The following is a 24241-nucleotide window of genomic DNA, read 5'->3' on the forward strand; positions in this document are numbered from 1 at the left end:
TTCTAAAACAGTATGTTTGTAGATCTATTTTGTACTCTGCCTAAATAAAACAAATTGATTTTGTAATTGCATAGTACAGTGGACCTAATTTCTGAAACAATGACTTTATTCAATGCACAAAAATGTAATAAAAACTAAGTGTATATAATATAGGTCCTTCTCAAAAAAATATCATATGTGATAAAAGTTCATTATTTTCCATAATGTAATGATCAAAATTAAACTTTCATATATTTTAGATTCATTGCACACCAACTGAAATATTTCAGGTCTTTTGTTGTTTTAATACGGATGATTTTGGCATACAGCTCATGAAAACCCAAAATTCCCCCCAAAAAATCTAAAAAAAATTGCATATTTCATCCGACCAATAAAAGAAAAGTGTTTTTAATAAAAAAAAGTCAACCTTCAAATAATTATGTTCAGTTGTGCACTCAGTTGGTCGGGAATCCTTTTGCAGAAATGACTGCTTCAATGCGGCGTGGCATGGAGGCGATCAGCCTGTGGCACTGCTGAAGTGTTATGAAGGCCCAGGATGCTTCGATAGCGGCCTTAAGCTCATACAGAGTGTTGGGTCTTGCGTCTCTCAACTTTCTCTTCACAATATCCCACAGATTCTCTATGGGGTTCAGGTCAGGAGAGTTGGCAGGCCAATTGAGCACAGTAATACCATGGTCAGTAAACCATTTACCAGTGGTTTTGGCACTGTGAGCGTGGGTCGTGCTGAAAAACGAAATATTAATCTCCATAAAGCTTTTCAGCAGATGGAAGCATGAAGTGCTCCAAAATCTCCTGATAGCTAGCTGCATTGACCCTGCCCTTGATAAAACACAGTGGAGCAACACCAGCAGCTGACATGGCACCCCAGACCATCACTGACTGTGGGTACTTGACACTGGACTTCAGGCATTTTGGCATTTCCTTCGCCCCAGTCTTCCTCCAGACTCTGGCACCTTGATTTCCGAACGACATGCAAAATTAGCTTTCATCTGAAAAAGTACTTTGGACCACTGAGCAACAGTCCAGTGCTGCTTCTCTGTAGCCCAAAGTGGCTTGACCTGGGGAATGCGGCACCTATAGCCCATTTCCTGCACACGCCTGTGCACGGTGGCTCTGGATGTTTCTACTCCAGACTCAGTCCACTGCTTCCGCAGGTCCCCCAAGGTCTGGAATCGGTCCTTCTCCACAATCTTCCTCAGGGTCCGGTCACCTCTTCTCGTTGTGCAGCGTTTTTTGCCACACTTTTTCCTTCCCACAGACTTCCCACTGAGGTGCCTTGATACAGCACTCTGGGAACAGCCTATTCGTTCAGAAATGTATTTTTGTGTCTTTCCCTCTCACTTGAGGGTGTCAGTGATGGCCTTCTGGACAGCAGTCAGGTCGGCAGTCTTACCCATGATTGCGGTTTTGAGTAATGAACCAGGCTGGGAGTTTTTAAAAGCCTCAGGAATCTTTTGCAGGTGTTTAGAGTTAATTAGTTGATTCAGATGATTAGGTTAATAGCTCGTTTAGAGAACCTTTTCATGATATGCTAATTTTTTGAGATAGGAATTTTGGGTTTTCATGAGCTGTATGCCAAAATCATCCGTATTAAAACAATAAAAGACCTGAAATATTTCAGTTGGTGTGCAACGAATCTAAAATATATGAAAGTTTAATTTTTATCATTACATTATGGAAAATAATTAACTTTTATCACATATGCTAATTTTTTGAGAAGGACCTGTATATCTATTATTTATACTTGAGAGTTTACATAGCTCACATATGCTCTAATTTAACCAAGGATTGGTAGTTGAGTCAGTCTGCCGTGGGATCTCACAGTTAATCACTTTAGTCTGGCAGGAACATTGAGAGTTTTAATTAACTAAGTGGTCATTCTAAATGTGGACCCAGAGCAAATATACCGCACAAACAGAGCAGGAATAGCTCGCAGTTCCAGAATAGCTATCTGACCTCACTATTAAAGTCCTGTCTAGCACACTTTGAGTAATCCAATGTGAGACGAAACGGAACAAATCTTATCAATCAAAAATTATTGTATATTTGTTGGCTTTACAAAGAGAAATGTCCCTTTGCAGCTCCCTCTATGGTGTAGTTTTCAGATAAGGATTGTGACTGGTTGACTGAAAGCGAGAAGATCTGTGATAGGTCAGTCAAACTGTGTTGAACCATGGGAAAAGGGCTGTTCCTAAGAAGGAATTAATAGGGCTCTAAGAATTAATTGACGCAGGTTGTGGTTCACACATCAGCGACAGTTGGATAAGGAGAGTTGAGGGATAAATCTGGATGGGATTGCGTGCCTGCTGTTGCCAGCGCAGCCATGTTCAGCACGTTGAAAACACTTTTTTGGCCTAAAACTGCAGCAGCAGTCGCTGAGATCCCTGGACCACCGACACCTGCACCAGCACCAGCACCGGCTTCATCATCTGCCCCTCCGACAAAGGTATGACCACCGGGCTTTAACACAACACACAACCACCATTTTTTGCTGAAAAATATATCTCAGCTTGGTTTACTGGATAGTTGTGATTTGAATAAGCTAGGATGATTTAAAATGCTAATATTTATTTATTAGTAACTTTTATGTGAATGAGAGGATCCTGAGCTGTTTACAGTGTCTATTGTTTATAAGTAATCTTTCAGAGATTGTGACATAATTGCAGTTTTAAAGGGAAATCATCGCTGATGCTTTTTTTGAATTAGTGATGTTGTCTGGACAGTTCTGTTTAAATTTGGCAGAACAAGAGGAAACTTTGTAGAAATCAAATTGACAGCCAACAACAACTTTAGAGAACAAGACTCATCTGGAATGCCATATACTTTTAATATATTAATATTAATTTAGGATGTCAGTTGATAGAGAGGTAAATTATATAGTGGACTCAAATACATGTATACTTTCATACAAATACATAAATAATGGTGGTTGATATGCTATACTTGATAGAACATATTTTATTCCATAGTTTTTCTCTAATTATTAGGCATCTAGTATTTGACCTAATATTTGTATACATATTAATAATTTTCCATACAGGTGAACATAAATACATACAAAAAAAGGTGGAAAAGAAACTATATACTACTTATATTTATTATGTATCAGCTATTGTCATATATTAATAAATAAAAGCGCTGCTGTAGATCAACATCAGGCTTCTGAAGTTTCATACTTCTCATTCCATATAATGCCGTTAGTTTAGTTGCTATAAACTGGAAATGTGGACAGAAAAAAAAAAAGAATGGTGTTCACAGGAAGAAAAGTCAGATGCCAAAAAAGATGAAGAAAGAAAAGAAGAGAAAAAGGAGGAAAAACCTGCTGGTGAGTCTTCATCCATATTCACTTCACGAGATTATGTTTCATTACGGGAAACTACAATTAACTCTCTACATTTTTGTTTAAGAGTGACTGTTTTATAGGCATGATTGATGTTTTCATCTTGCACCCCAGAGGTTTGAATAAAAATGGATAATACATAATCCATCATGAAAAAAAAAAAAAAAAAAAAATATATATATATATATATATATATATATATATATATATATATATATATATATATATATATATATATATATATATTAAAGAACTTTATTAACTGGAACAGGAAAAGCTAAGGCTTAACTCTGCAGCACTAGGTAACTTTTCAACCTTAATAATATATGTTCACAAGACTATGAAAAGGGTTGTGTCTTGCAACCTAGAATAGGTTGTGTCATTACAATAGGTTGAATGACAGGTCTGCCATAGCCTGACGGGGTCCGTATCGTTTTTAATCGTACTTATAAACTTCGGGTTTCGGGTAGTAACCCGAGAACAAAAAGAACTACAAAATTTGACTGCTTTATACGTCACTTCCACCACCGCCCCCATGTAAACACAAGTACATAAGATGTACAAAATCATATTATATTTTAGGATATCTAACATGTCCGTGATAGGCCTATTTGTTTATTTGTCCTGCCTAAAATCATTAAATAGATTTTTCAAGTTTGCAGATTCATATGATAGCTTGATATATAGGCTTCCTCCCAGATGGCAAAATGGCTTTGGGCTGGATCTGGCTAAATTTCGGCTGAGATTTTGGCCTACATACCGGATGGAATTACGGTCCAAAGTTGGCCCAAGAGCTTTTTGCCAAAAGTCAACCTGAGCAATGCCGGAAGCAAACCTAGACTCACCCAGAGTTTTACAATGTACCCAGAAATGATCCAGAACTGGCCCACACCAACGTCGTAATCCCCAAATGTCAGCCAGACAAGAACCAAACTGCCACCACCTTTACCCCAGAACTCAGCCACAACTTATCCAGAAGCTCCAGAAAACAGCTATAACTGAGCCAATATTATGCCAGAGTGCCCAAAACTGAACCAGAAATGATCCCTGTAATACTGATATATTGTGCCAGGAATAATAAAAGAATGAGACACTACACGAACGTAAAGTACAGCATTTTATTGAGAGGGGAAGAAAAGATACAATTTCAGCCAGACACAAGGCAATATAAAAGCAATGGGGTAAAGTTAAACCAATATTAGAGTAAGGCAAAACAAATGTAAACGTAGCTACCACTCAAACATTGAGCTGAAGTATCATATATAGATTCTGTAAAACGGTAACCAATAGACTAGGCTGCTATATGACACTGGCTTGTAAACGTGAGCATCGCGATCATTTGCTGTTTGAAAAAAATAAAACCCATGAAATTATATTCATATGACATGCTGAAACATATGCCACTGTACCTGGGATGAAGACATTTCACACGCGACGCAAGCAGAACTCCTGCAGGTGAACTCCTCCTGCAGTGTTCAGGGTAGTGATGCGCGTCTGCTTTTTTTCCAACCCGCGGGTCCTGCTTTTATGAAATTATTTGGCCCGCCCCGCACCACTGTATATATTTTGTATACACTGTATATACAACCCGCCCTGCCCCGCAACCATTAAATAGACATACTAGGCATTGTAATGTAAATGAAAACAGCCGTTATTTAAGCCTGAAAGTGCTTGGAAACATTGCCCCGTAAACGAATATGAACCATAAATCAGGTCATGCTAATAACAAGATAATGATAAGCATTTTCAACATTTACAAAGCACGAACCTCGTCTCTCTCGGCAACTCGGGTTATCCGCCGGTTATGAGACGACCCGCGCATATTTCAGGGCTATCATGGTTGTCATGTCGACAAATGCACGTGCGCATCCCCTTATGTAGGATGACAGAGTTTACGACAGTAGTAGAGGACAATACTGTTTCCCAACTGTAGGGGGACCCCGAGAGCAAAAGTTACCTAGTGTCGCTTTAATATGTTCAGTGGTAATGAATGAGCAGACACGCACATACACCGATCAGGCATAACATTATTATGACCACCTTCGTAATATTGTGCTGGTCCCCCTTTTGCTGCCAAACAGCCCTGATCCATGGAGGACTTCATTAGACCCCCAAAGGTGTGCTGTGCTATCTGGCACCAAGATGTTAGCAGCAGATCCTTTAAGTCTTGTAAGTTGTGAGGGGGAGCCTTTATGGATCAGACTTGTTTGTTCAGCACATCCCACAGATGCTCGATTGGATTAAGATCTGGGGAACTTGGAGGCCAAGACAACACCTCACACTCATGTGCTAGACTTTCCCAACAGAACATTGCCCAAAGCATCACACTGCCTCCGGAACTTGCCTTCTTCTCAGTGCATCCTGGTGCCATGTGTTCCCTAGTTAAGCAATGCACAAACACCCAGACAACCATGTGATGTAAAAGAAAATGTGATTTATCAGACACGGCCACCTTCTTCCATTGCTCCATGGTCCAGTTTTTATGCTCACGTGCCCACTGTTGGCACTGTAGTGGACAGGGGTCAGCATGGGTACCCTGACTGGTTTGCGGCTATGCAGCCCCATATGTAACAAACTGTGATTCACTGTGCATTTGACACCTTTCTATCAGAACCAGCATTAACTTCTTGAGCACTTTGAGATACAGTAGCTCATCTGTTTGATCACAGACCAGCTTTTGCTCACCACGTGCATCAATGAGCCTTGGCCACCCATGACCCTGTCGCCGGTTCACCACTGTTCCTTCCTTGGACCACTTTAGATAGATACTGACCACAGCAGACCGGGAACACCCCACAAGAGCTGGAGTTTTGGAGATGCTCTGACCCTGTCTTCTAGCCATCACAATTTGGCCCTTGTCAAACTTGCAAAAATCCTTACATTTGACCATTTTTCTTGCTTCTAACACATCAACTTTGAGGAACAAAATGCTCACTTGCTGCCTAATATATCCCACCCACTAAGAGGTGACGTGATGAAGTGATAATCAGTGTAATTCGCTTCAACTGTGAGTGGTCATATGTTATGCCTGATTGGTGTATACTGTTAATAATCCCCTTTTTTTTTTTGTCTTTAGGTATGTGCATATCCAGAAATTTGTAGATATTCAATATACAGTATATAATATACAGTATCTTATCTAATTCTCCCCTGTGGTTTTCTTAAGAACCGGCTACTGCTCCGGCTCCTGCTCCTGCTCCAGAGCCCCCTAAACCAGAGGCCAAACCAGCAGATCCAGCCAATCCTGGAGCAGAAGCTGCAGAGGGGTAAGAAATTAGGCAACCTGTATGGATTTCATTATATGTCGTTTATTACTGTGAGACTTTAGAGCAGTGGTTCTCAACCCTGGTCCAGATGGGTCAGTGAAAGTCATGAAAGTTCAAGCCTTGCCAATTGAAATATTAGAGCAATAAGAGCAAAGGAGACACAAAAGGTAACTCAATTCATTACACGTGTAGTGTGGGAAGTTTTCTGTGCGCAAACACCTGATGCCAGCACCCAGACAGCGTGTATATGCGAATACTAAATTTAATTATCTTTCACATCATCTTGCCTGTATTGGCAAGTATCCTCATAAGCATAGTCAGTTATGTCTTAAGTGAATATAAACAATTGAGAAAGAAAACGCATGTGTGGTAAAAAAAAAAAAAAATTCTGTGCAGCTCTTAAAGTGACAGCAGCCTAATAAACCTGCTGCCATCTATGTCATTAAGGTTAATTCACAACAAAAGGCAAAGAAAACTCACTCACTGCTCTTTATACAGTGAAGACTATGGTCATAACAGTGTTATTTTACTCTTTACATGTTGGTGTCATAACTGACTGTTTTTGCAAAAACAGTTGTATGGATGGTATTAAAAAAAGATATATATTTATCTGGACTGGATGTGTCAATCTATGTGTGAGAATGATTCTTCATGTTCCCTCACAACCATTCTTCCACAGTTCGAGCCTGATGAATCTTGACATTGTCACCCTGGAGTATGGCCATGATTTGTCTTCCTACATGGTTGTTTAAGAAATGAAAAGCTACACACTCCATCAATTAGACTGCCAAACATATAACATGCTAGACGTATTATAATCATTCAAATCATGATCCAATCACTGACTCTTAAGCATTGTAATTTATGTGGCTTTTTATATTTTAGGAAAGGGTTTGAATAGATCGATTATAATATGCGGCTTTTGCCTCTTTATCATGTCATTGTTGACTTGTATGGAGCAGGTCTTTGCTTCCATCTTAATGATCTCCAAAAGTAGCTGAAAGGAGATTAGGGGATCTGCTGTATTTGTGACTTAAGGAGATCATGGGAACGGCCTCACATGCAGACAGGACTTTCTGTTTTCTACTGTTATATTGTTCTTTGTGTCAGTGCATAGCTGACCGTGTATTTCAGAAACCATTCTAAGCAGCCACCATTTTCCAGTCACAATGTTGAATATAATGATGCTAATGTCTGGTGTAAAATAATTGTTAGTAGTAAATTGACCATGTTGGCCCATTTTAGCTGACTGCAATAAACAGGACAGCATCAGCTCATCAAGAACAACCAGAACTAACATGTCTTTAGAATTAAAGATGTGCAATTGTGAGTGTTTCAGATCGGTCCTCATCTTAGAGGTGCCCTAGAATAATTTGAAACAATATTTTAAATTGTTCTCTGATATCTAAATAGAGGGTATGTGGCTAATTTAGGTCAAAAATTGTCCAGATACGGTTTTACAGCTCCATTTACAACCCTAGAAATTGTCCCTAGGATGTAATGCTCTGTTTTTGCCTTATTTGGAAGAGTCATGAATATTAATGCGAGTTCTGCTCTGATTGGCTGTTTCACTGCACGGCTCAATGACAGCTATCACATCTATACCATCCGTCATGGCAATGATTTGACAATGATAGCTCCTTAACTTTGAATCACGAACTGAACTGGGTAGTGTGTAAATATGTTGTTTACAGTAACGTTACAATTTGACAGTAGAGTGATGATTTAAAAGTCGATTTATTTAGCCAAACAAAGTAATGTAGAAGCCACTCAATAGTCAGTGTCATGTTTACTACTCATCCGCTGCAAAATAATCATACTTCAGTTCTCAAAAATGTATATTTATTTAACAAATTGACTAGAAGCCTTGTCAAATGACTATCGTTTCAACTTAGATGGTGGAGAAGGTGACGTTAGCTACAATGATCGACTGAGCGATCTGTAAACAACTAAACAGTAGTAACTAGTAAACGTAGTTTGTTTCTAAGTTATGTGTTGAAGATGAAATATAGGCTAATTTAGATTTCAATCCATCAAAAGGGATCAACATACGTATCTACTGTTGTATTTTATGATAACACTGGCAGGAAATAATAATAACCTTTGTCATTTGACAAACTACAGTCTTGTTCAAAATAATAGCAGTACAATGTGACTAACCAGAATAATCAAGGTTTTTAGTATATTTTTTATTGCTACGTGGCAAACAAGTTACCTGTAGGTTCAGTAGATTGTCAGAAAACAAATGAGACCCAGCATTCATGATATGCACGCTCTTAAGGCTGTGCAATTGGGCAATTAGTTGAAAGGGGTGTGTTCAAAAAAATAGCAGTGTCTACCTTTGACTGTACAAACTCAAAACTATTTTGTACAAACATTTTTTTTTTTCTGGGATTTAGCAATCCTGTGAATCACTAAACTAATATTTAGTTGTATGACCACAGTTTTTTAAAACTGCTTGACATCTGTGTGGCATGGAGTCAACCAACTTGTGGCACCTCTCAGCTGTTATTCCACTCCATGATTCTTTAACAACATTCCACAATTCATTCACATTTCTTGGTTTTGCTTCAGAAACAGCATTTTTGATATCACCCCACAAGTTCTCAATTGGATTAAGGTCTGGAGATTGGGCTGGCCACTCCATAACATTAATTTTGTTGGTTTGGAACCAAGACTTTGCCCGTTTACTAGTGTGTTTTGGGTCATTGTCTTGTTGAAACAACCGTTTCAAGGGCATGTCCTCTTCAGCATAGGGCAACATGACCTCTTCAAGTATTTTAACATATGCAAACTGATCCATGATCCCTGGTATGCGATAAATAGGCCCAACACCATAGTAGGAGAAACATGCCCATATCATGATGCTTGCACCTCCATGCTTCACTGTCTTCACTGTGTACTGTGGCTTGAATTCAGAGTTTGGGGGTCGTCTCACAAACTGCCTGTGGCCCTTGGACCCAAAAAGAACAATTTTACTCTCATCAGTCCACAAAATGTTCCTCCATTTCTCTTTAGGCCAGTTGATGTGTTCTTTGGCCAATTGTAACCTCTTCTGCACATGCCTTTTTTTTAACAGAGGGACTTTGCGGGGGATTCTTGAAAATAGATTAGCTTCACACAGACGTCTTCTAACTGTCACAGTACTTACAGGTAACTCCAGACTGTCTTTGATCATCCTGGAGGTGATCATTGGCTCAGCCTTTGCCATTCTGGTTATTCTTCTATCCATTTTGATGGTTGTCTTCCGTTTTCTTCCACGTCTCTCTGGGTTTGCTCTCCATTTTAAGGCATTGGAGATCATTTTAGCTGAACAGCCTATCATTTTTTGCACCTCTTTATAGGTTTTCCCCTCTCTAATCAACTTTTTAATCAAAGTACGCTGTTCTTCTGAACAATGTCTTGAACGACCCATTTTCCTCAGCTTTCAAATGCATGTTCAACAAGTGTTGGCTTCATCCTTAAATAGGGGCCACCTGATTCACACCTGTTTCTTCACAAAATTGATGACCTCAGTGATTGAATGCCACACTGCTATTTTTTTGAACACACCCCTTTCAACTAATTCAACTAATTGCCCAATTGCACAGCCTTAAGAGCGTGCATATCATGAATGCTGGGTCTCATTTGTTTTCTGAGAATCTACTGAACCTACTGGTAACTTGTTTGCCACGTAGCAATAAAAAAATATACGAAAAACCTTGATTATTCTGGTTAGTCACATTGTACTGCTATTATTTTGAACAATACTGTATGTGTGCTACTTGGAGTTTCCAATACTAGCATCTTGCTTTGGATCTAGACAACACATGGGGATATTATCGTAATGATGTCTTACTAAGAAACTTTCAATTTAATCAGAAATGGGTTCGACAGTCAAGAAGTGGATAAAATCACTACTTACTGCTTGCAGGAATACGTTTGGAATCGGCTCTTTCTTCAGTATCAGACGCTGAGCGAATCCTGCTTGATAATGTCCCAAGTTAGAAAAACTCTCCGTGGTGAAATGGGCCGTGCAAATGAACGATTTTAAATTAAATTGTTGCGGTATCCAATTGTAAAAAAACATCAACCATGACTGTTGACATTTTTATCTGTGGGAAGTCTATGAAAAGTCCTCACGTCCCCTGCACAGCCTGGAACATGACATTTATTTCCATGAGCTGCCGTTATCGCTATCCTTGTGTGACGCTTGTTTACCTGAACTCCTGACGGCTGCGTAGTTCCGCCTGACAACGAACATGTTCGGACATATGCAAATGTTGGGGGCGTCCATATTAATGATCCCAGCAATTGTGTCACGGTTGGCGTTAGGTTGAGAATCACTTATTTTTCTGTGTTTTTTCATGCATGAGATTTACATATGAAGGCAATGGTGTTTGAGACTCGCTGTATATGATGTCCATGTACTGTTGTTATTTAACTATGGCAAGGTTAATTCAATTTTTCATTCTAGGGCACCTTTAACTTAATAGTCAAGCACTGATTAAAATGAATATAAATTAATTTCCTCTTCAGGTTTATAACCTCATTTCTGTTACATAATAAAGCCTAAATTCGTATGTCTCTGTTTGCATGTAGCGAGGATGGAGCACCACCACGTTCTCCACTCATCGTCATCAACAGATACTCTGATGAACAGCTGCGAGACATTGTGAAGAAACTACGGGAGAGGACGGAGCTTTACAAGGAGAAAGTTGTTGACCCCTACGCCTCGTCCCCAGAGCGCAGCCCGCCCGTCAGTGAGTAGAGTCTCTCTGAATCCTGCTGTTTGACGGACAAGTTAAAGGGTTAGTTCACCCAAAAGTCCAGAAGGTAATGGAAACATCATCAAAGTAGTCCATATGTGACCTCAGTTGGTTAGTTAGACTCTTTTGAAGCATCGGCAATATATTTTGGTCCGAAAATAACAAAATATACGACTTAATTCAGCATTGTCTTCTCTTCTGCGTTTGTTTTCAAACCATAAATAAAGAATCAAAAGGTCGCGAATCAGCAGATTGATTCGTGATTCATATCGCCAATGTCCCGTGATTTCAGCAGTTTGCCAGTTTGACACGCGATCCGAATCATGAATCATGACCGTTTGATTCTTTATTTGAGGAACACAGAAGAGAAGACAATGCTGAATAGTCATATTTTTTGTTATTTTTGGACTAAAAATGTATTGTCGATGCTTCAAAAGAGTCTAACTAACCAACTGATGTCACATATGGACTACTTTGATGATGTTTTCATTACCTTCTGGACGTGGACAGCAAGTGGGCATACACTTAGAAAGAATTCAAAGGACAGAAAGCCCTCGGACTAAATCTAAAATATCTTAAACTGTGGTTTAGGTCTTACGGTGTGGAACAACATTAGGGTGAGTCATAAATGAAAGAAATTTCATTTTTGGGTGAACTAACCCTTTAATAATGCAAACATCTAGCAGATGTTTCTCATTTCTGTTTCTCAAGGGCTTGTTTTTAAAGTCAGCATGGAACTTGCAATAGTCCTTTCTTCCCAATTGCATTATGATACTCATAGATATAATTACTGTAATGTTCCATGAAAAAAATAAGAATTGTCAGTTTTGACTTGAAACAGTCCATCTAGACCAACGTTTCCAAACTCTGGTCTACTGTTGATTTCCAGCACCAGTTTATCGAAAGGATGACTGGAACAAAAAGCTAGAAGAGGAGAGAATAAAACGAGAAGAGGCCGAGCAGAAGAAAAAAGAGGATGATGCTAAGAGAGCAGCTGCAAAGAAAGAAAAAGAGGAGAAAGAAAAGAAGGAGAAAGAGGAAAAGCTAATGGCTGAGAAGGAGAAGGCCGATAAGGAGGCGGCCGAAGCCATGTTCCCTAAAATCAAATGCACATGCATAGACACGCTTCTCAGACCTTTAGAAGACAAGATGGACACATATCTGGGGATAACCATCGACCCTTTCACAGGTAGGACACTATGAGAACTGAAGATGCCTCCTAAAGTTGAAAACACTGGCCTGAACATGTTTGTCTTCTCTCGTCAGATCGGCGGTATATCAAATGGCTGAGTGTCGTCACAATCGCTTTTAACTACAATGTTTGGCTGGCCACAGCGCGTTTATGTTTCCCATACCACACGCCTGCGGCGACCCCCTTCTGGATCTTTTTCGATGTCCTGGCAGACCTGGTGAACATCATAGACATCACCATGTTTCAGCCGCGCTTACAGTTTGTGAAAGCAGGAGACATCATAGTAAGTCTTTTTAGAGACGCTTACGCCTTTGACATTGTGACAGTAGGATTTCAACTCTAAAACCTACTAATTTATTTCCTCAGAAAGACAGAATAATGACAAAACAGAATTACAGAGAATCTGCCAGATTTCAGGTGGGTAAAAAATGTATCCATATAAAATAAATCTAATTATAGAATTATAAAATGATTTTATTTTTCTCTCAACAGACAGATATGATAAGCATCATACCGTTTGACTTGCTGTGTTTCCACTTTGGGTTTACATCAATCTTTAGGATTAACCGGTTTGTGCGGGTCAGTTACTCAACTTCTTCATGCAGAGAAAAAAAACCATACATACATAAAAAAAAATTAAAAATGTTATATATATATATATATATTTATATATATATATATATATATATATATATATATATATATATATATATATATATATATATATATATATATATATAGCTATTTTCCCCTGTCAACTGTGCAGTTGTTTCTGTTGTGTAATGAGCTCAGTATTCTGTGCTTATTCCCTTTTTTCAGTATCAATCCTTTTTTGAGTTCAGTGATCGTCTGGAAAGCATCATGACTAAGGCATATATCTGGAGGTATGTTTGAAAACGTGTGATTTTCTATATGCCATATTAAATGTTTTTTAGTGTGTTGTGATGTTGCTTAGCTAGCCTGCCCCAAGTCTCCAACAAGCTGGATGATTTTGAAGCATCATTGGTGACCAAAACAGTATTGAGCAAATGGCTAGGGTTAATGTGTTCAAATACATTTATATTTATGAACAATAATCGTAACGATGTTGGCCTTTTTTCAGAGTTGGACGCACTACTGGATATCTGCTCTTCTGTCTCCATATCAACTCCTGCCTTTACTATGTAGCATCAGAATACGAGGGGCTGGGCAGCACTAGATGGACATATAATGGAAAAGGAAATGCGTATGACCTCTTTTTTACCTTTTACATTATTTTAAAATAAGTATTTATAAATTTAAATAAAATTACAAATTCAGCACAAAAAAAATAATGCTCATCAAGCCTGCAGTTATTTGGTCAAAAATACAGTAAAATTATATTATTACAACAATTATATTATTAAAATAATGGTTTTCTATTTTAATATATTTTAAATATAATTTATTTCTGTGATGCAAAGCTGAATTTTTATCAGGCAGTCTTCAGTGTCATGTGATCCTTTAGAAATCATTCTAATATGATGATTTATTATTATTATACTCAGTTATTATCAATGTTGGAAACAGTTGTGCTTCTTAATATTTTTTTGAATAATTCTTTTTTTTCAGGATTCATTCATAAACAAATAGTTAAAAAGAACAGCATTTATTTCAAATAGAAATAAAAAAAACGTAAAAAATCTTTACTAAAACTTTTTTTAAATCAATTTTACACACCCTTGCTGAATAAAAGCATTCATTTCTTTCAAAAAAAGAAAGAAAAAAGATTACTGACCCCAAACTTTTGAACAGTAGTACACAAAATGTTTCTATTTTTTATATATATATATTTTTAATAACGTTTTATTCATCAAAGAATGCAGAAATAACTATTACAGGTTATACAAAATATTAAGCAGCCCAACGGTTTCCATCATTGATAATAAATCTACATATTATAATGATTTCTGAAGGATCATGTGACACTGAATCCTGAATCCGACACTGAAGATTTTAAATTATATTAAAATAGAAAACCATAATTTTAAATTGTAATATTTCACTATATATAATTTATATATATATATATATATATATATATATATATATATATATATATATATATATATATACTTTAATAAGATGTACAATTACAATTAATTACATTAAATAAATAAAAAAGTTTAATATGAATGAATCTATAAATAAATAAACACTGTACTTACATTTTGTCATTTTTCTATGTCAAGGTATCTCCGCTGTTATTATTTTGCTACCCGTACACTGATCACCATCGGAGGTCTTCCTGAGCCTCTGACACTCTTCGAGATCGTCTTCCAGCTGGTGAACTTCTTCACAGGAGTCTTTGTCTTCTCTAGCTTGATCGGACAGGTGAACAAAAAATATGGCAAAGAACATTCCAGCTAACAGGGAGCGTTCTTAGAACCTCCTCAATGTTTTGGCATGGTTCTCTCAAAACGGCAAACAAATGTTTTTCCAGTAACGTTAATAGAACTTTTCGTTCAAAGTTATCTGTTCTTAAATAATGATAAATAATCCTTAATGGTTGCATAAACAACAATAAAACATTTTTAAAACATTTTTTAAACATTTAAAAACTAAACGTTGTGAACATTCATAGAACATTCCGAAATAACTTTTTCCTAACTTAATGGGGACCTTAATCAGACTTTCTTAGAACATATTTCTGTTAACGGGGTTGACCCAGAATAATACGGTCACGCTACTGGAAGTTGGTTCCACTGATCTAAATTTGTTTAAACTCAGATGAGAGATGTCATTGGAGCAGCTACCGCGGGCCAGACCTACTTCCGCGCCTCGATGGACTGCTGTGTGGCGTATATGAACACCTACACCATTCCAAAGCTGGTGCAGAACAGAGTGCGCACCTGGTACAACTACACCTGGGATTCCCAGGGCATGCTGGGTAAGTGCTTACTATATATCCTAATAGAAGAATTAAATTGAATCCCTCATCCTTCCTTCATGTGTAAAAATGACCTGAAGCCCTAAAATTTCATTTTTTTCAATTTTCACTTCCTTTTTTGTCCAGAAAACATATTTCATTTCATTTCTATATATTTTTTCTATTCTTTTATCCTTATTTTTTATTGTATTTACCTTTAAATTACTAGATATCAATACATAATAAATACATTGCAATTTAACTTCACAATTTCATGCATAACCCGTTTAATTCAGCTCAAAATGCACTATATTTCCACAATTATTGGGACACCCCTTCAAATCACTGAATTCAGGTGTTCCAGTCCCAATTTAGAGTGGAGACGCGAGCCAAGCCTTCTCGTCCAACATCAGTTCCTGACCTCACAAATGCGCTTCTAGAAGAATGGTCAAAAATCCCCATAAACACACTCCTAAACCTTGTGGAAAGCCTTCCTAGAAGAGTTGAAGCTGTTATAGCTCCAAAGGGTGGTCCAACTCCATATTAAACTCTACGGATTTAGACCAGGTCATTAAGGTTCATGTGCATGTAAAGGCAGGCGTCCCAAAACTTTTGGCAATGTAGTGCGTCTCACATTGGGTGTCTTTGCGACCGCAATTATATTAATATTAAAAATAATAATATAACATGATAATATAATAATGCTAGATTTCCTTAATAGCTCTATATAGCACAAATGAGCTGTTCCACTGGCTCCGTAAAGTCCGTTTCTCTTCAGTATGCCTTCAGATACACATGTAGACAAATCATTTTGTGGTAGTTTTAGATTTTTTTGCATTTTTAGGTTTTTCTATGTGTACTGAAGCATTCCTCGCATTCGATTCATTTCTATGGTGGTCAAATTGACACGTGAGGAAAGGATATGTTACTTTTTACATTTTAACCACAAAACTCCTCGAATCCAGTCTTTTTATTGTGTGTATTTGTGGTTCAAGTGCAACAAAAGTCCTAGGGTCTTGGACCACTCGCATACAGTTTCTAAATAAATAAAAAATGTCCCGAAGGAAGAATGAGGGTTTTTGAGGTAGAGGTAGTTTTGGACTTATAGCTCATACAATTACCATTAATCTAAATAGATGCTAGTATTTTTGGATCAGCTGCAGAAATCTCGACTGTTTTCTCAGATGAGTCTGAGCTACTGGAACAGATGCCTCTGGTGATGAGAACAGCCATCGCTGTGGACATCAACCTCGCTACTTTCCAGAAGATCGACCTTTTCAAGGCAAGACTGATTATTGGCAGTAATGACTGCATTCATCTTTTGAGGTTCTATACTGAAAATTTGTGGAATCCATTTTAGAAAGAGAAAAAGAAAGAAAACAAGTGGGGGATGGATTTTGTTTCATGTTTTCAAAAATAACATTCTAGGGCTGTGACAACCAGATGCTGGTGGACATGTTATTACGTCTGAAATCCATTGTGTACCTGCCCGGAGACTTTGTGTGCAAGAAGGTGAGAACATCAGATATAATAGCTCTTGTATCTGATATTATGTTATCATGGGCAAACGTCCTCCATTGCTTCATGCAGGGTGACATTGGGAGAGAAATGTACGTTATTAAGGCCGGAGAGGTGCAGGTCATCGGTGGGCCGGACAATAAGATTGTGTTTGTGACACTAAAGGCAGGCTGTGTGTTCGGGGAGATCAGGTACTGGACAGACCACATCTATATACACACTAGTGTACAATGTGATTAAGCAAGAGAAGTCTCTGAAACTGAAAATCATTTTTTTTTAGCCTCTTACAATCAGCAAAAGATGGAGGCAATAGAAGAACTGCTAACGTAGCAGCTCATGGATTCGCCAACCTCTTCGTGCTGGACAAGAAAGATCTCAATGACATCCTGATCCACTACCCCGAGTCTCAGAAAGTGCTGGCCAAGAAGGGACGGTGAGTCAAACCGGGTCGCAGTCATGCTGCCTTTTCTTCAAGAACAGATTTCAAATGCAATCGCTACAGTAAGGGATGATTCATTGTCTGCTCAGGAAGCTGATGAAGGCCAAAGGCAAAAGTGCTCCTGTCAAAGACGAAGGAGAAAAGAAGAAAGGATTGGCTATGTTCGGACAAAAACCTCCCACTCCGAAAATGCTGCGCGCTTTTGGAGGCTTCGGGAAGGGAGGTTTGCTGGAGAAACTCAAGGTGTGTTTTGATCTGATCAGTGTAATAATGATGCAAACACACAGAGTTAACACAGTGTGTGTCTGGCAGTGGATTTGCTGCAGGGTTGGATTTAGCATATGACATTTTAAAGATTAAAACAGCAAACAAATCTTAGTTTTCTTACTAATAATTAAGAGATATGAAATAACACATTTTCTTTCTTCCTGCAGGCTCAAGCAGCAGCAGAAAAAAATAATTAAGAAATCCATCCATCCATCTGTTCATTTTATTTTATTTTATTCTATCTATCTATCTATCTATCTATCTATCTATCTATCTATCTATCTATCTATCTATCTATCTATCTATCTATCTATCTATCTATCTATCTATCTATCTATCTATCTATCATCCATCCATGCATCCATCCATCCATTCATTCATCCATCACTAGTTTTAGTTGTCACATCCATCCATCCATCCATCCATCCATCCATCCATCCATCCATCCATCCATCCATCCATCCATCCATCCATCCATCCATCCATCACTTTACCAACTTTATCAATCATCCATCCATCTTTCATTCATCCATCTCCTTAGTTTGTTGTTTTACTGCTGGTGGTTGGATTCAGATCTACATAAATATGATATGTATGTTTTTTTGTAAGTTGGTTTAGTGACTCTTTTACACTATCATTTTGGGCTCCAACACTTTAAGCAGTGTCATGGTGGATGAGCCTTTATATGCTGTAAATAGGTCAATGGTTTTCATAAAAAAAAAATTAAACAAAAATAATATATTCTTTAATTCTGTCATCTTTATTCTTTCTATCCCAATAATATTGCAAACAATTAAACAATGGTGCTTTCCAGAGTTTTATTTACTGTATGAGGAACGAGGCAAATGCTACAGGCCCATATGCAAGACACACGCATCATTTATGGATGATTTATAAACCTCGATTTTTTTGTAAGATTTACCCTTATGACAGGCTGCTACAGACATTGTGATTATATGTAAAATGAACATGCATCTGTTAATACTGATCCCAAAAACGGATTATGTTTTTATATTGTTGTTATCATTTTATTATATTTATGCATTCAGGCACGAAACAGGAACACTGATCCCTACAGACGCAAGTATTTCTATGGCTTTCATCTTTAATATAGAGACTGAGATTTGAGCACCATTACTCAGTGTGTTTAGTTTTAAGTGCTTTCTGGTCAAAAGTCAAACTTGGCATGTAAGCTGTCAATCGATCTCCATTAAATGAAGTCAAACATACAGGCATAATTTGTTTGTATAGGAACTGCAATTTGCACAATCAGGCACATTAACATGATCTATATGAGATTTTGCATAAGATATATGATAAAATGGCTTTGCAAGGCACTGGTTAAAAAATCATATACAGATATTTAAAAAAAACAAAAAACAATATGATGTACAGAAAAGTGTTGACATGAACATTTAAAGACATAATTATAATGACTGTAAACAATTTTGTAAGGTGTTAGCAGGAATGACTGTAAAAAAATGCCTTTGTACCACCTCTGTCATCCCACCTAAAATAATTCCCTCTTTTTTTTCCTTCTAATTTTAACTCATAGTTTGTCTTCATTTACAGCGAGACCCTTAAACTTACAAACAAGAATTATAATAGAGCATTTCAAGTTCATTTGGCACATGAAAAATCTTAGTTTTAAATGATTTTACTTGAAAAAAATGTCATATTTATTTACAACCAAACTAAAAGAATGTATTTAGTGGTAAATCTCTTTACGAAAGCCTAAGATTAAATTAGCAGGATGGGGATGTTACATTGTTGAGATGTATGATGTGTGAAGGAAAGGAAACAGGACCTTCAGTTCCGTGTCGACCCATTTGGAGCATCCACTGGAGTGTTTGAGTTCGGAGGTTGAAGCTTCATCATGTTAAAAAATGTGACGACCTGACCAGGAACCTCTGCCAGGACACACTTTGCAAGCTCCTCTTTAGAAGACTACAGAGAGAGAGGAGAAAACGTTATCGTATTTTCCACTATGAGCAGCAGAGTATGGACTGAGATGGCGAGAGGATTTGAGCGACATATTGCAAGTCACAAGACAGCGCAGACAATGTTGGAATTAATGTCATGTTGGAATTAACCTGATTGTGAGCTACAGACTAGCCACGACTACATTTCTGTCATGACAACTCTCTGAGTGTTTGGCATGGTAATGGATATGACAATGTTATTTATGTTTGGTCTTGGCGGAATAGATCTGCTACGCTGCTGCTGTTGGTTATTGCTGTTGCAGAGCAATGCATGCAAGACATGCTGCTGCTGAACAATATAGCACACATGCATTTCCCCAAGGCAGATCTATACAGGTGGAGCTGGGGAAGGTTTCTGAAATTGCTGCAAATGCTGACAGAGTACAAAGTTGAGCAAAATGTTGAGCAGCGAACTCATTGGCTGCTGATACAGCAGGAACCAATCAGTGGTGCCCTATAGAGAACGATGTGACTGCAAGCAGATTGAGTTTAAAGACCAATCGGCCTGTGACATCTAGAGTTTCATGACCAAACTTGTATTTCTTTCAGTCCTAAATGATTAGACTTTCCACCTAATCATTGTGACAAATATTTGACTAGTAGCTTTTTAACAGTTGTGTAACAATGAACAAAAAATGCTTTTTAATAGTTATAGTTTTAGTTACCAGTAACAACACTGGATAGGGATTAGCACAACTCACTAACTCAGTATTAAACCAATGAACGTGCAATAATATTAAACAAATAAACCAAAGTATAGTTTAATTTTAGCATAGCTAACAAAATAAAAGCTAGCAAGCCTATAGACTGTGCCTCATTTTGAAGGCTACGTCCTGTAGGGGTCAGAACAAAGGTCAATTTTATAATGGTTACTTTTCTTACTTTTAATAAATGCGACCTCTGGAGGACGCAGCCTTTGAAATGACACAGCTATGGATCCATTTTGCTATAGAGTACAACAGTCTGGTTTCAGAAGTGTGAACGATAACTTTCAGACCTTTATAGACAGGCCTGCTGTGAGCTATGAGGTTGTTAATCCACAATATTTGCTTCTGCTGAAGCCGTCAGCCCCACATAATTTCAGCTTATTTAAAAAATATTTAAAACATGTTTAACAGATGAATTCCTAGTGAAAACTACATTATCCATGATCCTGTACAGAAATACGCCAATCAGTTAGTTGAAAAACGCGACAATTGCCAAAATATAAATTAAAGGGTCATGAAACCCCCCTGCTGCAGCGGTGTTTTTTCACACCTTCGATTTGAAAAAGCTTGTTAAAAGGGGAGTGGTCGACTGTGAAAAGGTGGGATGGTATTGTGTGGAAAGAGGGAATGGTTTGCATAAATAGGGGAGTGTCAGTAGGTGCATTAAGATTAGCGATACCAACAGCAGCAGTTAAAGCGGTTCTGAGACATGTTCTTGGTTCACGTTGGCATTGTTTACCACAGTGAGATTAAATGAGGGATGAGTACAGCGAATGAGAGAGCTATGAGTGGCGTGCAGCAGAGATCGCAAATCATTCAGCTCTTCAAAGTTCAAACCAGCATAATTCAGTGAGAAATGAAAATAAATGTTATTCTGCATGACGAAATATTTTGCAAACGTGATAAAACTATATTTGTCCAAATATGCATGCTGTTTGGCAAGATGAACAACGCGTCGACGTGATAAGAGAACGTGAACCACCCAACATGCGATGTGACAGAGATGTGTAATTCTAGATCGGGGTAAAAGCGAAGGTGTTTGAGGCTAGTCTCGACCGCGCATCTGAAGCACAGAGCGACGCGCGCTGGGTTGCCGTGACGATCCGCGCTGTCTATCACTCGGCAGCTAAATCTATATTTGTACAAATATGCACACTGTTTCACTAAGAGCCCGAACACATGCGGTTTAGTGCATGGCTGTGACGACAAATAAAACGGAGAGGACGTGGCTTTTGTTCATTAGCCTACAGATTACAGATTGGTTATTTTGCACTCCTGACAGATAGTCAACGCTTGCAGGTTCGGTGTGCGATTCCTCAGGTGAATTTTACTTTACCGAGCCTTTGTAGCAAGGCTTCCACAGACGGCGCCGGTTACAGCTCGCTCGGCACCCTTTACGTTACTTCGTATCAGCACAACGCCTAGCTTTCCTCCTTGACTTTTCCGCACGCTGCTTCCAAAACTTCCCCACCATATCTCTACAATACTGACAGAAGTGACTGTCTCATGCATATTAACTAAATTATCTTGTATGCATACTACAGCGCAGGGATTGGACTGAATGAGCTTTATGTCATGAATATATATCGAGAATCGCTCGGAGCGGTCGACGTCAGCATGTGCCCAGCAGCCCATACTTGGGCCGAAAAGGCCGCGCCGACGTCAGCATTTGGGACGTTGCTCCGACTAAGCTTTTCAAACCGGAAGACAGAAATCGCTCTGAAAAATTCAAAAATAACTATTTTCACATATGAATACCATTAATGAGTACCCTTAGTGTTTTCAATGATGTGCAGCCTATACATATCTGTTTACATCTCAAAAAAAGTGTTTTGGGGTTTCATGACCCTTTAAGCTCCGCCCACTCCAATGTAGCACTGCAAATGACGTAATCGATCAATCTCCCGCACTCTCAAAATACTAATATATATATATATATATATATATATATATATATATATATATATACACATATAAAATTTACATTTGTACATTTGAGAATTTTTATATTTCTTCATCGTTTTCAATCTGATTATGTTGTTTGCAATGCTTCATGGGATTGTAGTTTTGTCCCTTTGTCATTTTCTCCGACTTTTTCGAAACCTGTTTTTGCTTCAAATCAAAGTTTGTAATGTTACGATTCACCTCATAGCTGATTGACTTGGTTCATGGCTTTTTACTCTTTATGGGGGAAATTAATGGGAAAAAATACTTCCGGAACCAGCGCCTACTTAAAAAGGGTATAAGAACTGTTAAAGGGTTAGTTCACCCAAAAATGAGAATTTTGAAAAATTACTTACCCGAATGTCGTTCGACGTCCGTAAGACCTCCGTTCATCTTCAGAACACAGTTTAAGATATTTTATATTTAGTCCGAGAGCTTTCTCTTCCTCCATTCCTTGATTCATGATTCGAATCATGAATCAATCCGCTGATTCATAACCGTTCGAATCTTTGTTTGCGGATTGAAAACAAACACGGAAGAGAAGACAATGGTGAATAAAGTCATAGTTTTTGTTATTTTTGGACCAAAATGTATTTTCGATGCTTCAAGAGATTCTAATTAACCCACTGATGTCACATACGGACTACTTTGATGATGTTTTTATTCCTTTTCTGGAAAGGGACAGTATAGTGTGTATACATTCACTGGAGGAAGAGAAAGCTCTCAGACTAAATCTAAAATATCTTAAACTGTGTTCTGAAGATGAACAGAGGTCTTACAGGTGTGGAACGACATTAGGGTGAGTCATTAATGAAAGAATTTAGATTTTTGGGTGAACTAACCCTTTAAACTCTATTATGAGTGTTGCCATTAGAAACTAATACTTTTGGAGTCAGATAGTTTCATAATTCTGATTTGACATGAATGCAGCATAAATTGACCATGCTTTAGAAAACCTCCTTCCTGCCTCAGTTTGTGATGTAGTTTTAGGGCAAAAAAAAACGAATCCTGCAACAATGATGGCTACTTTCAATAACACAGATTTATTGAGTAAGAACAACATTCTGTCTGACAGCCGAAAGCTTTGAGAAGTGCTAATGTTCATTGAAAACATTCAGACAGATGCATGACAGAGATCAGGTGCAGATAAAGAAGAGAGCCCTACATGTCTATGAGTTTTGTGGCTCGTGTGGAGGTGACAGGTTTATATAGCTGAAGTAGGATGTGACTTGCTGTGGTAATTCTGCAAGTACACATTGGGCAAGCATTTCCTTTGAGGCCTGAAATGAAATGACACAAAGGCACAGGTGAGACGCTTTAAGCCATAACATGCTGTAGGTATGAAGGGAATAAAACACTATAAATAAAGTTTGTGTTGTGTTCTGCTTGGCTGAGTGTCTACTATAAATAGGGTTGGGAAGCATTTCCATTCATTTTCCTTATGGTTGGTTCCGTCAGTGGTTTTTCGTACATGTGCAGTCCAATTCCTGAACTAATTAGTTTTATGAGCCACTTCTTTTTAATGAATCAAAGACCTACAGTGCAACACTTTTGCTTGTTTTGATTGCTTATTTACATCATTTGGATAAATGAGTGTCTGTTGTTATTTAATATACAATGCATTATACAACATAGCTTTTTCAAGAACTTATCAAAGCACTTGGCAATTGCAAATTTCCCCAAAAAAATTTCCTCCTCAAAAGTAATGAAAAACTGATTAAATATATCATTAAAGGGATAGTTTACCCAGAAAAGAAAATGACCCAATGATTTACTCACCCTCAAGCCATCCTAGGTGTACATAACTTTCTTCTTTCAGTCTTTCAGACGAATACAATAAGTTATATTAAAAAATCCATCCCTTATAAAAGTACTCCACGTGGCTCCAGGGGCTAAAAGGCCTTCTGAAGCGAACTGATGCCGATTTGTACGAAAAATATCCATATTTAAC

The 24241-nt window shown here is 37.9% G+C and overlaps 2 protein-coding genes across 5 annotated transcripts in view; one reads left to right on the forward strand and one right to left on the reverse strand.

Moving 5' to 3' along the window:
• The first annotated feature begins 1921 nt into the window (after positions 1-1921).
• cngb3.1 (cyclic nucleotide gated channel subunit beta 3, tandem duplicate 1) lies at positions 1922-17990 on the forward strand. The gene is made up of 18 exons (XM_067434937.1): positions 1922-2446; positions 3259-3325; positions 6507-6606; positions 11188-11348; positions 12244-12543; positions 12621-12829; positions 12913-12963; positions 13039-13125; positions 13366-13430; positions 13649-13771; positions 14757-14898; positions 15295-15454; positions 16618-16715; positions 16862-16945; positions 17024-17142; positions 17232-17384; positions 17480-17633; positions 17825-17990. The coding sequence occupies exons 1-18, from the start codon at positions 2324-2326 to the stop codon at positions 17852-17854; spliced, it is 2226 nt and encodes a 741-aa protein (XP_067291038.1). The 5' UTR covers positions 1922-2323; the 3' UTR covers positions 17855-17990.
• A 408-nt stretch (positions 17991-18398) lies between these two features.
• The window catches only part of cpne3 (copine III), a 30481-nt gene continuing 24638 nt past the window's right edge, over positions 18399-24241 (reverse strand). For 3 of the 4 annotated variants that reach the window (XM_067434336.1, XM_067434337.1, XM_067434338.1), the window contains one exon: positions 18399-19604. In XM_067434336.1, coding sequence (XP_067290437.1) covers positions 19467-19604 — 138 coding nt within the window. In that variant the 3' untranslated portion in view covers positions 18399-19466. Of the gene's footprint in view, positions 19605-23455; positions 23571-24241 lie in introns of all 4 variants that reach the window. The other variant, XM_067434339.1, reaches the window with a different exon arrangement.

This window comes from Pseudorasbora parva, chromosome 24 (genome assembly GCF_024679245.1).
Source record: "Pseudorasbora parva isolate DD20220531a chromosome 24, ASM2467924v1, whole genome shotgun sequence".
NCBI classification, from domain to species: domain Eukaryota; kingdom Metazoa; phylum Chordata; class Actinopteri; order Cypriniformes; family Gobionidae; genus Pseudorasbora; species Pseudorasbora parva.

Excerpts from the sequence above, each read along its gene's own strand:
- cngb3.1 (XM_067434937.1), top strand. The coding sequence starts at position 2,324 with ATGTTCAGCACGTTGAAAACACTTTTTTGGCCTAAAACTGCAGCAGCA. Across the intron at positions 12,830-12,912 it reads TGAAAGCAGGAGACATCATA|AAAGACAGAATAATGACAAA; the intron begins GTAAGTCTTTTT and ends TTATTTCCTCAG. Across the intron at positions 17,385-17,479 it reads GTGCTGGCCAAGAAGGGACG|GAAGCTGATGAAGGCCAAAG; the intron begins GTGAGTCAAACC and ends TTGTCTGCTCAG.